Source organism: Agelaius phoeniceus, chromosome 5, assembly GCF_051311805.1.
Source record: "Agelaius phoeniceus isolate bAgePho1 chromosome 5, bAgePho1.hap1, whole genome shotgun sequence".
Taxonomy (NCBI): domain Eukaryota; kingdom Metazoa; phylum Chordata; class Aves; order Passeriformes; family Icteridae; genus Agelaius; species Agelaius phoeniceus.
The window spans coordinates 2,595,363-2,612,800 of record NC_135269.1 but is presented as its reverse complement, the minus strand read 5'-3'; the positions used below and the strand labels follow the sequence as shown (position 1 = coordinate 2,612,800).

The following is a 17,438-nucleotide window of genomic DNA, read 5'->3' as shown; positions in this document are numbered from 1 at the left end:
ACTGTGGGTAAAACTGCAATCAGAAATGAGGCTTCAGATTTGTAGTTTGAAATATTTTCTTACAGTAGATATCTCAAACAGCAGCAGAAATGGCACAATATAGAGTTAAGGCCATGTAATCTGGTATAGGCCTGATAATTTAGTTTAAGAATGTAGGTAAAAAAATACTAGATGTGAGTTTTAATTGCCCAGGACATGTAGGTTACTTAAGCCAAGGATACTTGGGGCATTAGAAATCTTTCTGTGTTATGGGAATGAGGTCAGCACTAAATTCATACCAGTTTACCCAAGGCTGTGTCCAGCTAAATCTTAAAACCTCCCAGGATAATCTTCCAAGGCAACCTGTTTCAATATTTACTTTTTCTCATAGTGAGGATTTTTTTATATTTGTTAATGGCAAGTGAGAACTTCAGCTGGTTCAGTTTTCTCTCTTATTCTTGCCTGGATCCATCTGTTTTAGAGCCTCCTGTAGATCCAAGAAAATCCCCTTTGGCCTCTTGAAAACCTCTTATCTCCTGGCTAAACAAACCCAGGTTCCTTAGCCTCTCCTCCCAGGCAAGTGCCACCATGATGTTGGTGACTTAGTCCAGTTTAGTGAAATCTTTCAAGTTTTGGCAGGATATGAATTAATAAATGCTAAGTGGACCATCTTTACATGTGGCATCTTTCAGTATTTTCATTAGTATCATTATGATGGGACACAGAACGTGTTTGTTCATTTTTTGGTAGAGGCCCTTTGTACAAGGTTTTGTGGTGAAAGTTTGGATTAGCAGACTTTAGAAAGGGATCTGAGAGTTTTACCACAGCCAAATATAAGTTGATTATAAGATATTGGATAGAGAAGCTTGAAATTTGAAGTAATCCTTTTGTTTTCCTTTGCACTTACAGGGAAAGCTTCCCCTGGAATATTTTTAACATTTTTTACTTTTAGAGAAATGGAGATAAGGAGCCCAGGGAAATTACAAGGAGACCAGAAAAAAAGCAATTAAAATCATTGGACATCTGAAATACAAGACTTGTGAGAAAAGGTGGAAGCAGTTGTCAACAGAAGATTGAGGAAAGACATGGTAATAGTCTGCAAATACTTTAGAGGCTGCTGTAAGGGAGATGGGATCCTCATGTTCTCTTAGGAAAGAGCAAGAATTAATAAGATGAAAGCCCAGCAAGAGTTAGATTAGGCATTAGGGGAAAAAAATGCTGTGAGGGAACATCCTGAAACAGATATTTGATAGGGAGATTGAAGAAGTCTATCATAAAAATCTTTGAGAATAGGCTAAATAAGAATGCCAGAAGCATGTTTATGATCTTGTCCTGATAAGAAGAAAAATGGAGCATGTCTTGTAGCCCAGGCATATTTCTTTGTTTGCTGGTGATGAATTTTGTTGTATGGTTGTTCCCTGTTTCATTATTTAATATATAAAAGGAGTGCCATTGATTATGGCTTTTTACTGTGTCTACAAATGTCTATGATTACTATGATTAAATATTTTCACTTGGCTTTAGAGAAATAAGCACTCATGTTCATTTTTTTTGTGTTCTTCAATAAGCGTTTGGCTTTTTCTGCAAAGGATGTCAGCAGTCAAGCACTCCCTAAAAGCTTTTCCTATTTTATTGGATACATCTAAATTCCACATAGTCATGCTGAATATTATCAGTTACTCTTGACTCAGACAAAATGATTTTAAAAGCAGTCAGGGAATACATGGTGGATTTTAGTGCTGAGCAGCTGATTTTTAAATTTCAGAGTTCTATGTGGTTTCTCACACTGTCCATGTGAAAACTTGGACTACAGCAGATTTATCTCATTTTATTAATGAGCGCGACTTGGACTTTTCCGTAAGTGCACTATTGGGAAGCTTATTTTGGGGCAGAGCAGAGATCATTTGTTGTTGGTTATCTCATGTGTTTTTCCTGCTTAATATAAAAAGAAGTCTGTGTATGAATCTTGAATGTTCTGTACAGTGAGATTCAGAGTAGGAAGAGCTAAAACCATTGTTGACCTTAAAAGCTTTGTTAATCAGTTTACATCTAGTGTTTCCTATCAAATCTTGATGCTCTTACTAGTTTTCTTGGAATGCAGCATAATTCCAGCCCACAGTGAAGTCCCAGCAGATGTTCCCATCACCCCAGACCAAGTTTATTTTTGTGCGATGATCTCTTCATTTCCTTGAGGTTTCCTTTTTTTCCCCTCTCATGATTTATCATCCAAACATTCATAATCTCCAGAGGAACTGCAAAACACATTCTCATGAAAATCTTAAATCTCTAAAAGCAAAAAAAAAAAAAAACAATAAAAAAAGGAAAAAAAAATAAACCTCCCATGAATTAGCCTTGTTTCTCACTGAATGGCTTGAGTAAACTCTTTTGTCACCGCCATAGTAAAGTCTTTAAAGTCCAGGATTGCAATCAGACTGTCATAAACAGGAGTATTGCCTTTTTGACTGATTTCTACTCTAAAACCAAAGGGTTCATTAATCTCATCTAGGGCTGTAGTGAGGGGGAAAAGAAGAAGGAAAGAAAAGAGTAGGCAAGATGTGATAAGGTAGCTTTAATGATTTTGGGGGCTTTATTGGCTGTACATCCTTGGTCAATCTCAAGCCATACTATTTCTCTCAGTGAGGCTTTTCTTTTCTAAAAAATAATGGTACCAGACATTATAATTACACATGGAGGTCTTTCAACAATGCTTCAATTCCATATTTCTTTAGCACACCATAAATAAGAAAAAAAGAGCTTTTGGTCTACAGAGATATGGTGAAAGGCTTTTCCTTGGAAGTACTTCATCATAGCAGGTTTTTTTTAAACTGATGCCAGGCATTTCTTCAGTTTGATGGAGGCAGCAAGTTGTATCAGTACAGATTTTAGGCCAGGAGGGTCTTGTCCCATTGGCTGTTGCACAGTCATTGGTCATCAAACATGCATGTAAAGTATTGTAGGCCTTAGCTGTGGTCTTGAGGGTGCTTTGGGTAAAAAGTATTTAATGTTTGTAACTTCTAGGTAAGTCCACGTGAGCAAGCTGTGTGATGACAGATAGAGGTCCAGGTGAAGGCTGTTGTTACCAGGCCTTTGGATGCACTGCTTATATTCTGAATAAAAGCCTGAATAGAATGTGATCTTGGCAATCTGCCCCAGAAAATCTGCCCGTTAAAGCTGTCCTGGTTTAAATACAGAAATTCAGAGCTGCACCATTTTCACAGGGTTTGGTACAGGCAGCAACAGGGCACCCATTGCTTTTCTCCTTCTGGAGGCTGAAACTGCCTGTATTTGCTGATGTAAATTTTCCCTTCTTGATGGACAGTGACTGGACTTGGCTATTTGTAATTTTGCTGGAGAATTTTCCCTTCTGGTTTATTATTATCCAAAGGAGTTTGTGAAAACAGCAAGGAACATTCTACATCTGTGCACAGACATTCATCCTGTCAATTGGTTTTCCAGAATCCTTTATGTGCTGTTCAGGGAGTGTCTCTTCCCACTGAAACTTTATTTTATAATGCTGTTGTGAGAAATGGCTGTGTTGTTCCTTCTAGTGGGTCTTGTTTCCCATATTCTAAGTTTTCCCATGTTCTAATTTTTTTTTTTTATTTGCATTGCAAAGTGTTCCCTTTGTGAACAGCCAGCTTATTTTCTGGAGCTTCAGCATCCAGGTTTTTCAGGGTTTACCTTGAGGGAGAGGCTCTGATAGTAAAAGACCTTAAACAGAACTGGGGAAATCTAATTCCTACATCATCTATTGCATGTTGACAAGGGAGGACTGGCCTAATGCCCTAGAACTGAATATGCTCTAAAACATACTGAGAAATTTAAAGATTTAAAAAAGATACTGAGAAATCTAAGAACCTTGTAAAACTGATTTCAGTCGTCCCACAAATAAAATTAATTTATAAATACTAAAAATATTAAAATATCAGTCATGTATTCACACAGATCCTTTAGCAACAACAGTAAGAGAAATGATTAATGTTGCAGTCATTATATGATGGGGACATTGGCCCACAGCCCAAACCAGCAATGTTAAACACTGTATTTCTTCCAGGAAAGTAATTTCTGATTGCAGTATCTATTTTCAGCTCAAATAGCTCAGTGTGGGAGACTTGGACTGGCTCAGAAAGGGCTGTGTTTTCCTGGTGTCATTGTGTCTCAATGCAGTTGGGCATCAGAAATCAAATATGAATTTTGAACAAAATGCAGCATATCTATGGTGGTAGTTTTTTGATTTGGAATATTTTTGCCCAGGAACAAATTTGGGGCTTAGGCCTTTTCAAGATGCTAAAATGCTTTCAAATCAGGATTTAGATTGGCCTTCTATCCACATATACATCAAGGTGTTAACACTGATAATTTTCTATATCTCTCTCTCTTTCCTATGGGCTTCCACAAATTGAATTTCATTATTCTAATTGTATCAATTTATTTAACACTTAATGTCTATTTAATAATATTTATTATGCCATATATTTATATTCTGTATTATTATATTAATGTATTCATATTAATGTATTTATAGTATATATTATTAATATATTAATATATTATTAAATATATTCAAATACCACTGATAAAGAATAAGATAAAAGACAAGTGAGTGAGTGAAAGAAGGTTCTGGGCAAACCTGAACTCTGAGAAATCAGTAACAGACACAGGTTTGTAGTTCTTTGAGATCTACAGCACAAAACTCCAGAATAACTGTGTAACAGTTTAACATAACTCTCCAAATGTGAATTCACATCTTACATTATACAGAAAAAAGTGGAGGGTAAGAATTTTTATTGTGGAACTTTATCATGCCCAGTAGTACTTTGCTGTATTGAATAATTTTATCTTTTTTTAAAAACCACCCCAGTGGCCCGCACTGCTTGGAGGTGAAAGACAACCATGGGAGCTGTGGATTCGCTGTTGGCTGCCATGGAGCCTTTCCAAACATAAAAGTGGGAAGGCCACCCGAGCATTTGTTGTGACTTAAACTTCCAGCTGTAGTCTATAATCACCTGACAACTTGTTTTTCTTTCTGCAGCAAAGTAAGACAGCCACTTTTATGGGAAGATGAGGAAAACTCCCAGGAAGGCTCATCTGTCTCATTTATGAATGTATCAGGAAGCAATGGGTTGACTCAGCCCATGTTTGAGGTTTTAGCAAGAAATAGACATCCTGAAATTTATTTCTGCTTTTGAACTTGGCAAGAACACTGAGTTTATTTAAAATTATTTTGAAGTAAGGGTTAACACACTGTATATTGCCTTGGAATAGAGCCCTCTGATGTGTTTACATGGTTCTGTGTACACAGTGGGGATGAGTAAATCACTGCAGTAGGTTTTTCTGTGTGAGGATGCAGTTTATCAGACCTTTCTGGAACTATTGAATGATAGGATTGTTAGGACAAGCCTGGCTCATCTGCTTTCTTCTGCAATAGCATGCCATAGCCACAAACTGTGCTGGTGATTACAAAAAAAGGCAATCCATGTTGTCAGATTCTGCACCTTATTTACCCAAGGGTGAACACAGAGTAACTGTAAGGAAAACAAGACAATGTATTTATATTCCCTTTGAACCCGAGTCAGAAATATCTCTTCAGAATGGTGCATATTTAATGATAGCATCATACCTTGGGGTTTTCTTCTTGTTGTTGGATTGTGGAGGTGTAGGGTTTTTTCTTAAATTCCCTTCTTGCCTAGTAGGGAGTTGATATTTATAACCCACCCTCTTTGAGAACAGCTTTTAAATATTTCAATACCAAGAGAGAACTTGTTTCCAGATTCACTTTCAGGATGGAGTCAAGAAATTAAAGCAATGAGGGTTTAAAAAGAAAAGCAAAGCAGAACCAGAAGAAAACACTTGTTCAGTTGTTGGATTTCTCACTCAGAAGCTCTTGCTGTCAAACTTATCTCTGTCCACTTAGAGCAATAGAGATTTCCACCCTGAGAAAGAGATGAAATAATGAGGAAGGTAATACTGAAAAACACAAATGTGAATAATGAGTTGCAATTATTAACTGTCTTGCATGATTAGCTATTTTGGGTGAAATTTCTCAGGTAATTGTTCTCTTTTGCAGGGACAGAGCTCCCTTCATCTTCACATCAGAGATGGAGTATTTCATAACAGAGGGGGGGAAAAACCCACAGCGTTTCCAGGAGTTTGTGGAGCTTTGTTGTCGAGCTTATAACATAGTCAGGAAACACAGCCAGCTACTCCTGAACCTGCTGGAGATGGTAAGGAGCTCGAGGATGAAAACAAAAGTCCATTTCTGGGGTTCTCTTTCCTTTCCCCACCTCTCTGCTGCTTCCAGTAGATTTGATTTGAGGAGGTATCAGGTGCCCAGGTGCTGCACTTCCTGTGCAAAGAAGCTGGTCACTTTCAGTAATATTTTGTGAGAAAAGGAAAGCTAAGCTGCTTGGTGTCTTTTCCATTTTATAATGCATTGGTTCTTACAAAATAGCAGAAATCTGCAAAAGAAGCTGGGTGAAAGTTTTGCATTCTGGAATTTCACTGAGCCCTTTTCCTAGGTCTTAATTTACCATCCCTGTTCATGTTTACAAGACAAAGTAAGCTAAATATTTCACAGGGTGGGGGATCTGACAGTACTTAGTGATGCCTTTACAATGGGGGGGTTGCACGTTTCCACAGTCCCTCCCTAGGATGCAAACACAGGAAATAAAGGGCAGCACCCATATTGACACAGGTTTTTAAATTCTTTTGTATAGATTTTTAAAGGAGCTTTTATCAGTAAGTATTCCTACTGATTTATGTGCTGTGGCAAGTTCCATATCTGATTTATGCCTCTATTTACTTGTGTGGGAAAGGTTAATGATTTTCCTCTTCATGGGTACAACAAGAATATGACATCAACTAATATTTGCTAAGATGCTTGGCTAAGATATCAATCCAGAATTTATGTGCAGGGCCCCACAACCTAAGGGAGTGGTCTGTGCATAAAAAAGCCTACACGGCCTTATAAACAGAGCTGCTGAGATTGGGGTACAGCCAAAAAGTTGCTCTGTAAACACCAATTTACCATCTTCAGTTTTTCGATGGGGGTGGGAGATAGAAACTGAAGCAGTCTCTCCCCTTGCCTCTTCCATCTTGTCCATGGATTCTGATGCAGGGATTCTGAGAGAGATCCTCTACCACAGAGCAGGAAGGATTGCTCCAGATCTCTTGAACTTGCTGCTTAGTAGCCACAAAGGTGCACAAAACTGCATTCTCATCATAAAGCACAACTTTCCTCTGGAAGCAGTGCAGGGTGGGGTCGTAGGAGATCCTGAATAGGTTAAAGAGCCTCTGGAAAGCTCAGGATCAGCCTGTTCTCATCCACAGCAGTAATCCCTGCAGGATTTCTGAACAGGTTGCCTAAAACTGTGTGGGCAAATAAAGCCCCATCTCCTTGTCCTTCTTTCTGCAAGAGGCAGAGATGATGATGTCAGATTACCCTGGGATAATAGAGAGCCTGTTAGGAAAATGCTCCAAGCAGCAGCTCTGAAATAGCTCTCTCTGCCTGGCCAAAGCTCAGGTTTGTCTCTATTCAGGACAGGCTGCATCTTTTGTTCCTGCTGATCTTCTAGCAGAGGTAACAGAGCTGAGCTGAAAGTCAGCATCCAGATGTGAATTAATATTTGTCAGTGGGCTGCAGCTCAGTCAGTTGCGTTGCACTTCATAAGTGAAAAATAACTGGCAGCACACGCACACCCCATCCACGAGCTCTTCATTGCTAAAAGAGTTAAACAAACAAGACCAGTTTGAGGGCACCTGATTTTGCCAGTAATATTTGGAAAGGTGAGCCTGTTTCTGCACTTGAAGTGGGGTGTTGGTCAGAAATTGTAAAAATTAAAATTATTCCATTCCATTGGTCATTTCTGGAAAAAAATAAATAGACTTTGAAGTTCCACTTAGAATTCGTTTCCACACAGAATTTCAGATGTCATCATGGAGGGGTAAGATAAACTAATCACTGCTTCTTTGTATCAGTGAAAGTCTAAGATTTCTCTCCCTGTTTGGAAACCTGCATCATTAATCTTTAATTCTACTCCCACATTCTGTTTTCCCAGATGCTATTTGTAAAACATGGTTCAAAAAAAAATTAAAATAAGACTGAAAAACAGTATATCACAGAATATTACATTGAGTTTACAGAATTCTCACAGAATAGTAAATTGTACCCTGGGTGATCAGTGACAATTAGTGGTTTAGAGCAAACATGATTATGAACAAATGGAGGGATTTTTGGCCCAGTTTGGGAATTAATGTTATTTCTTGGTGGTGAGCAGCATGTCTCTAAAGCTGTACTGACATTTGCTACTGGGAGTAAGAAATAATCCATGAAGTTTCCATCACTTTCAAAAGCAGAAACATCTGTGGGAGACCCAAGAGTCTTCTGGCAGAGTTCAGCTGTGTAAGTGCCTGTAGTTCATCAGCTTTGCTCTCATTAAAGATTTGATGTGAACTATTACAAAGAGGGTGAAGGCAGGACACAAACACCTTCTGACTACTTTAAAGAAATGCAAACGCCATTACTGTAAAAAATATTTTTTCATATAGAAAGTTATTAAAAGGGACTTTATCACTCCCTTTCCTGGTGAATGGCAAGGAGCTTAATTTGCAACAATATGCAACAACTTTTTTTTTTTTTTTTTAATCCAAAGGGGGCAAAAGTTGTTCTCATCTTTTATAAATGGGTTGAAGGTATATTTATAAATAGCACTGTGTGTCCTTCAGTGCTGAATATTGTTATTGTCCTTGCTGTCAATCCACTTAAATTCACCTCATTGAGCTTTCTGTCTCTCTGCTCCTTGCCAGTCAAAACTCTGTGAAGACAGCAATCTAACTCTCCAGTGGTAGCTTGGAATGGGCTGAGGAAGATTTTCCTCATAATAACAAAAAGAAAATGTACAGATGTTGAGAATGTTTGAAGGAATAACCTTAAAATAAAATCAGTGTGTCCTTTTTTCTTTGCTGTTACTTGAAAAACTCAGTGGTACTTTCTGTCTGAGCTAGACATTAATATCAATGGAAAATACACAGTAGAGACTGCAAATTCAGATACATTTCCATCTGTGCAATCTGAAGGAGTGATGTTTTTCTGCATTACACACAAAAAAAACCATCACTCTCAACTTGCTGTGATTGCAGAGAAAAATCAGTAGGTTTTGAAGAGAGTAGATTTTATTGTTGTTGACATTTGTAAATGCCTGGAGAGAGCTGCATGGGCAATTGGACACACTGGGCTGTCTAATCTCCTCAAGTTTTTCCTTTGCAAGGGGAATATTGATATTATTTGGTTTTTGAATCTGATCTGGCTAACTAGAACAGCTCTGTCCCTCATCCATGGAGAATGATACCTGCTCCAGAGGGCAGCTCTCACTGCCCACTCAGGGCTCTTGCCATGAATCAGTGTCTGAAGAAGCTCTTCTCCTGATGTCTTGTGAAGGCTGACCTAGAACTGAGACTAGACAGGGCTAAAGAATAAAGTAGAGATTTATTAGGAGGCCTCAAAGAGATCTACCTTGGGCAGCATAACCTAAACTGGCCACAAAATGGACAGCAGGTCATGGGGTCTCTCGCTTTTATCGGTTCTGCTCCATTTGCATATTGGAGAAGGCTGACCTAGAACAGAGACTAGCTGGAGTTAAAGAATAAAGCAGGGATTTATAAAAGGGATCTCCTCCATGGATCCACCTTGGGCAGCACCAGAGCCCAGCCAGGGCTGCACCCAAGATGAACCAAAATGGCCCCAAAATGCACGAGCGGGCACGGGGTCTCTCCCTGGGATCAGTTCTGCTCCATTTGCATCTTGCAGTTCATTGTCCCATTCCAGCTTTAGCCCCTGCAGTCCCACCCTGCTTGTTTTTCTCTCTCCAGCCCACGGTGTTTGTGCTCTTGGGGCTGAGATTTGGATCATTTGTCCTTGGTGCCCAGCTAGAGCAGGAATTGTTTTGTCTCCCTGCTCTGTGCACAGAGCTCACCATCCCCTGATAGGAAGCCCAGACCCACACACTAAAGCAGCACAGAATGTGAAAAATATAAAAGTTAAACGTGAGGCATCACTGCTCTGACTGTAAAGGGAGTGAATCTGTGGTCCCTTTGCAGGAGGAGCCCAGAGCAGAGCTGGTGGAAACAGGAGTTACAAATGAGAGGCTGATGTTGTGCTAAATTGAATTAGGGCTAAGAAAACCACAGAAATCTGCTTACTATTGTTCAGGTGGCTGAATTTGGTCACTTTCCCTTTATGTCCATTAGAAGGATCTGAAGAAGGCTTAGCCATGCACACCTTGAGGTTATGGTGTCAGAAAAGAAAATAAATAACTGCAATGGATCATTGATTCTGACCCATGCCTCCTCCAGGTGCCTCAGTGTGGAGGTTTACAATGCAGTATATTCACTTTATTATTCCAGGCATTTCTCTAGCATCAGAATCACTTTTCAGATCAGCAAAACTGTTCTACGAGACTGTTTTGGTGTAAAACCTTCCTTCTCTCACTTGGGCCTGTTTCATTTAAATTTGTTTTCAATAGAACAGTGGACTAATGATCTAATATTATTTACATTTAGATGCTGCATGCAGGATTGCCTGAGCTGAAGAGCATCCAGGATCTGAAATATGTGTATGATAACCTCCGTCCTCAGGACTCAGATCTCCAGGCTACAAGCTACTTTACAAGGTAAAAACAGAATATTTCCCAGAAACCTTGTCTTCCTCAGGCATGGAGCAATTTTGCTCCTATGTTAGAAGCTTAATCAGGGAAATTACACTAAAGGATAATTTATGTTCACGTGTTTACTTTTAAAAAGTCATTCCTTATGCATATTATAACCAGTTTCCTCAAATTTGTGGAAGAAACAGTTGTGCATTTGTGGTACACTTGTAACAAGTCACTTACTCAGTGCCTGGAGATTTCTTAGGCCTTCTTGGTGAAACCATCCTGATTTGTATCAAGTGTTTTCTCTGTTTTTAAATGCAGCAGCTACATGCAAATGGGTTTAGACTGCTTAAAGAGGTTCAACCTGTTAATAGTCTGAGTGAGAGCCTTCAATTTCTGCATTTTTCTCCTTTTTCTCTTCCTCTTTTGACCTTCTGTGCTGCCTCAGAGATGTTGCTTTCCCTCTGCTAGTCATAGTTTCTCCATCTGCAAAACTGTGCTGGTTCTTGGATCAACAGATCAATCACAGAAAAGCCTTGTGTGTGAATATAGATATATTTAAAGCTCCAGTTGTGTTAGGATAATGAAACCTGGGGATTCATGAGGAGGAGCTGCAGCTGGTGTGCATAAAGTCAGTCTAAGAACCTCAGTCCTGATCTTTCAGCTCTGCATCACCTGTAATTCCAGCTGTTGCTGTGAGGATGCTGTAGATGGAGTGCAGACTTCTCTGGAACTGGAAACCCACAGCAGTTCTGGGCACAGCATGAGGCAAAATCTTCCTGTCAGGGTCTGCCCTGAGCAGCACCATCATTTCCCACGAACTATGAATTCGTGCTCCCTGGGCACCCTCTACACATGGAAAATGACCCAGACTCCTCTGACCTGATGAAAGTCTTGGGAAATTAAGAGTGTGCTGTTTATATGTCTCCTTTCTATGCACTAGAATCTGCTACAATCTGAGGAACCAAGTTTGGAGCAAGGCAGCAAATTTGTAGAAGGCTGGGGCAGAGACCTAGAGACTCTAAGGGTGACATTTCTCTGAGAAAAAAAAAAAAGAGAAAAACTTGTGAAACAAAACTATTGTTCCATGACTTTACACACAGCATAGCACTAAGTTCCTTTTCCTGTAGCACTTGCTTTTTTCATATGCTTTCATTCCTGCCCCTTAGCAAGATTGTTATATTTTAAAATTTAATTACAGCTTCACATTCACCATCAACTCCTACCTTATCCTTTCCTTTAAAATTTCATATATTCCCAAATTACAGACTTAAATTTCCACTTGAAATAGGAAGCATGCAGTTTCTAATTAAACTGTAGAAGTCTTGATTCTGTCAACTAGTTCAGGTGGTTGTGTCTGTCTCTTGTGGGTAAAATACCCACTTTGTGTAGTTAGTGAAAAGGGGCTGGGATATAAAAAACAAGCAGGAAAATCAGTGTTTTCAGAGTGAAAATTGCATCAATGGCATGCAAAGCTCAGAGCTGGTGCCCCTCTGGAGGTGGAAAGGATCAGCTTCCAGTTCAGTCAGTTATGGGATGGCATCACTGCAGCCTTGCTTAAGGAAGAGTCGGGATGACGATTTGGTTCAGGCCAGAGCTGGATCTCCACACTTTCATTTGAGAGTTAGGGACTTCAGGGTGGGAATTCACCTGCAGTCTTCCTCAGCCAAAGCATGTGGAGCAAGGCCACATAAAGTGACATGAGAAAAGAACATTTTCAGAATAATTTCAGAAAGGAACAAGCCTGGACAAGACCCATACTGTTAGTGTGAAGCTGAGACTTGAAGCAAATCCCATTCAATACTAACATTTTAAAAAAAGAATATGGAATTTGGAAGAGTTGGTGTGCTTTGATGCCTGGTAGAGGTTTGTGTTAGCCTTAGGAAATCCTGTTCAGCTCACAGACACTATAGGTAGGACTCAGGAGCCAGAATGTCCTTCTTCCCCTTAGATTTCTTAGTGATGGTGCTAAGGAAATGAAGGAAATTCCACTCAATTCCAACAAATTAGCTGTTCTGTGGGCTCTGTTCTTATTTGAAACTGCTTTTTCTCCTAAAATGCATCCTGTGAACTCCAGAGCTATTGTTCCAATTTCCTTGAAAATGCTGAAGCTTTGTTATTGTCCATCATTGCATCACATAGAAAAGACAGATATTGCTAGAGTGCATATTTTATTCATTAATATTCTTAGGATTTGTTTCTATTAGATGTGCTCATTTGCAAGAAAATCCCTTTACACTGATTCATGAATTTCCATGGATCTCATTTCTCTTTCTTTTCTTCTTTATTCTAATTTCTATTCATTAGAATGTTATTTCTGTTAATTCAAAAAATTAATTAACATTTCAACATGTTTGAGCACAGGAATAATATCATGGCTCATGTCTGGTAGGATTTTAACTTCTGGAAATTGTATCCAGGCATTTTTCAAAATAAAGATTTTGGGATGACCTCATACCCAGATCCATGCAGAGACTTCCCCTCTGTAAAAAACAATTTCCAACTTGGCTTTAGGAATGTAAATATATTGAGATTTTTGTGAGCTACATCATCTTTATTCCTTATCTCCTTCTTATACAAAATATTGATAGGATAAAAAGTCTGTTACATACTTTTCGGCTTATTCCTGTATCTATTTTTCAAACTGCCCTTAGAAAGACAAGGAAATTGGAAGTTCTGATTATTAGCACAAGTTCCAGTAGTTCTCAAATCCCTTGCAATTTGTAACTCCTTTTTCTCTATAATTGCTTCCAAAGCCACTTCATTGTTTTTTACAAGCTCTTTTCTAGACAAGAAGAGTTGGAATGTTAAATGTTGCCAACAGAAAGGTGTTTCTTGTTCTAAGTACAGGATCGTTATTGTAATCTTTCAGATTCAATCCTATAACGTGTCCACAGAAAATCCCAATCTTCTGCTAGTGGAAACAGGAGAACAGCATTCCTCTGTATTTCTGTAGAAATGGGCTGCTTTTAGCAATTCCCTGAGTTTGGTTTTAGCAATTACACTGACACTGGCCCTAGTGTTGTTTAGGAACAGCATGAAATGATGAATGGTGTCACAAAAGCTCCTGGCAGAACGATGTTGATTTGGTCTTTGCCGTCACCTCTTTGGCCAGCAGAGCAATTGGGTTGGGGTTTGGACTGTAACATACTGACCCCTTCCAGGCTCCTAAAACATTCTGTGTTTTACTGAATTCCTTTGCTCTCATTCTTGATTTAAGTCATGTGCAGCAGTCTGTGGTGTCATTTGTGTGCAGCCCTTCCCACATGGGGTCAGTCCCCTGTTCTGAGCTGATGAGCAGCAGCGTTCAGCCTCACAGCCCTCTGCAAGGTCACAGCCTCACTTGTGGATAAACAATACACCAATTGAGAGTTAAACAAGAGTTTCTGTGTTTCTTTGGCAGTCCTGTGCACCTACTGCCAAATGAAACATCTTTGTCTCTCCAGCATCTGCCCTGAACTCGGTTTGATCCTTGAAACTCAATTTGATCCTTACCCCTCCCTCCTTTCCTCTTCCCCTGACAGCACAGTTTTATCAGAAGCTGGAAACCCATCTTACCTCTGGATATAAATTTCCTCTATGATTTTCTGCAGATGTCTTCAAATGTCACCATGGTGGGGCAGGCTGCCTGACATTTTTAATGTGCCTGCACAGGGATGTGTATTTAAAATTGGTTTTAAGAGCATAAAGTTAGCCTAATGCAATGAATGGAGTTGATTTCAATTGATTGCAGTGTGCAATCTAACCCACTCACAGAAACCCATGAATAAGAGATGCAGGGTGGATCTGACAATTACCAGGGGAGCACAGTGCATATCTTCAGCAGCCTGATGGAGGGGAGTGCTGCTTGGGTCAGCTGCTTTGTTTAGTTATTAATGGACTCATTTTTTAGGTACCTGTCTCTGCTCGGGTCAAGCACATCGGCTCCAAACCACAAATGCCAGCAGCTCCGAGCTGGACAATCCACAGTAACTCCTTTCAAAACATGATTCTGATCTCAAATTGATCAGTCAACTCTGTTTCTCAGGTGGCTGAGGGTATTTCAGCAAGAAATTTCTCAAAAAGGTGAAACACAGAGGCAGTTGGTGGCATCTGAAAGGGAATGGACCAAACTACAACCCTAAACTTTATTTCAGTGCTGTCCAAGTAGTTTGTAAAATTGTGGTGTATGTGCCCCGAAGGAACAGGAGGCAGACTTCCCACTTGAATTTATGTTTTTTGAGGGATTTGTATTATAAAAGGTCTGTTGCTGAAAGCAGTAATATTGTTGAAAACTCTATTAATATGAGGGCATACTATTCAACTTGTTTTAAAATGGAGCTTGGTGAATTCATGGATGGAAATGTGGACTATAAATGGAACACTCTCCATTAACATCTGAGAATCCCATGAAAATAAATTTTGCTCATTATACTCTAAATGATTTTCAGGCCTAGATGGAAATGAGAAGCAGGATATCATCAAGAAAGATAAAGAAATATCCACCAAGGTTAAAATCTTAAAAACTAGGTGGTAATAATGGTCGTATGTGCTGTGTATAAAGGCTGGTTTGTCCTGAAAAATCTGAGCACCAGCCCTCAGAAGTCCCATAAGGAATGTCTGCTTCCTAAAACTAAAGTGGCAAACTACCACTAGGCACTTGTGAAAACATCAGCCAAACTTTTCATCCATCTCCTTTTACACAAGCAGCCAGACAGTCTGTTCATGTTTTACCTGATACTGTAATTTGACAGCTCTGTAGAAAGAAAGAAGCCAAATCTGAAATTCAAAGTCAATTCAGCAGGTGGAAAGCAGAAAGTCATTACTTTCCAATAATCCCAGATATTTAACTTTCTTTTCTGAGAAGTAGGTCAGAAACCAATCTGCATGGTAAACAGTTATTGTCATGTGGAAAATAGCATTTTTCTCCCTGAAAACTGTGTTGGCAATATTTGGATTCACTGCTAATGTTACTCTAGTTAATGACAGTTTCCAATTTTCTTCTGATTAACCTGGACTTTTAATACTCTTTGTTCACTTAGTTTAGCAATCTTTAGACCATCAGGCACTAATTTTCTATGCAGCCTGGGCTACCAGAGCTCTCAAATAAATAAGGAACTTTTTGTCACCTTTGTGAAGGCAAAGCTTTGGGCACAGGTAAAGGTGGTAATGGCCAGGGAGCAAGAGGAGGATTTTTACAGAGAATACCCATGACCTTACTGCTTTCAACTATTGCTAAGCTTAATGTGGCTAGGGAAAAGGAGGTGTATGGGGATCTGGGAGAGTTCAAGGAGAAACTTCCACCACTGGTCCTCAGGATCAACTTTAAAAATGCCAACAGAAAGGGGAGTCGGGTACCACAATGTGATAAACTGGGTCACTGAACTGATCCAGGCCAAAAATAAACTGCAAAATCTCAAAAAAGTAAGACACACAGGTTTGATGTACCCCATTGCTCCCGTATTTAGTTAAGAACCAGCTTTTGGGAAAAAGGGTTTCCTCAAGCCAATTTGCCCTTGAAAGAAAATGCAGAGAGCCACAAGCAGAGTTGTTCCACCTTGCTGGGGAGACACAGAATAGCCAAGAGGCCTTGATTTCTTTGTTGATTACATGTAATAAGGTTTGCTTAATGTTTTCTATCCTGGCAAAGAGGACTGCATGCAGGCAAAACAGAGAGGGGGAGAAAACAACTCATACTTCTGTTCTTATTTGATTTTAGACGTAATAATTTTAAATAACTCAGAGGGAAAATCTGCAGTGATGACAACACAAGGCTCTGTTTTAGATCTAAAGGATGTGGTTAGCAATCAGGGTTTTATAAGTATTTTAGAAGCCTAATGGCCCCATGAAAGGAATAGTGGTAGTCTGATATGTAGTGATGATGTCTGAATTACTAGTAATTTACAAGCTGAGGCCTGTTTTATGTAAATTAAAATGCAGTGTGTTTAGCTGCAAAGTTATTGTGCCTTTTATACTAATGTGGCAAATTCCCTAACTGCTGTGCCATAATATGGCCAGTTACAGACTCTATAACCTAATGTCTCAGTGATTTAGGAAGTGTTTAAGCTACACATCAAATTAAACACATAGGAGTTAAAAAGGAAGAGTTCACCCCTGATGCAGCCTGGTTAATCATCACTGAATTGATTCTGTACTAATATTTTGAAATGAGATTTGTTTTCTTGTTTTACTCAGTGTGTTAATTTGTTTAATTCATTAAATAGTTTGTGTCTGTTTCTGAAGAACATAATTAATAATTAAGGTAATTAACCAAATCAATTCTGAGGTACCTTTCCTTGTATTACATTAAGAGGAACATACATCTTTCCCCAGTTTACTATCCCTAATTGGTGTATGATAAATTCACACCCTGTTTTGAATAAAATCTGAATTTCAGGGAGGTGAGCTGGGGAGATACCTATAGGTAGAATATTCCTTATTCTTTCTGGTTTGGTTTAGTCTGTGAAGCTGCAAACTTTAGCCAGAGCATCTGAGATAATGGAAATTAGGCTAATGCAATGAATGGACTTGATTTCAAATGATTGCACTACACATTCCAACCCTCTCACAGAAACCCATGAATAGAAATCTAATCTGAAATGACAGGTGGAGCATTTGCTCAGCTTTGGACAAGGCATGATGAAGGTGGTTAAGGATGTTGTCAGCCCTTGTAACCTTGTTAGATATAATCCAAAACCTGGAGAAAGAAAGAAAAGAGAAAAAAACACAGCAAACCCCTGACAATTTGGTAGAAGGCTTGCTGCCATACATTTTGAAATTAATGGGTTGTTGTTCTATAAAATCAGAACAGATATAGGATACCTTCAGAGAGCT

The 17,438-nt window shown here is 39.2% G+C and overlaps 1 protein-coding gene across 1 annotated transcript in view; it reads left to right on the top strand.

Moving 5' to 3' along the window:
• Window positions 1-17,438, top strand: part of PIK3C2G (phosphatidylinositol-4-phosphate 3-kinase catalytic subunit type 2 gamma) — a 202,528-nt gene that overhangs the window by 136,844 nt on the left and 48,246 nt on the right. Inside the window, exons 24-25 of the mRNA XM_077178127.1 lie at window positions 6,047-6,203; window positions 10,537-10,646. Of these exons, the coding sequence (XP_077034242.1) occupies window positions 6,047-6,203; window positions 10,537-10,646 (267 nt within the window). The remainder of the gene's footprint in view (window positions 1-6,046; window positions 6,204-10,536; window positions 10,647-17,438) is intronic.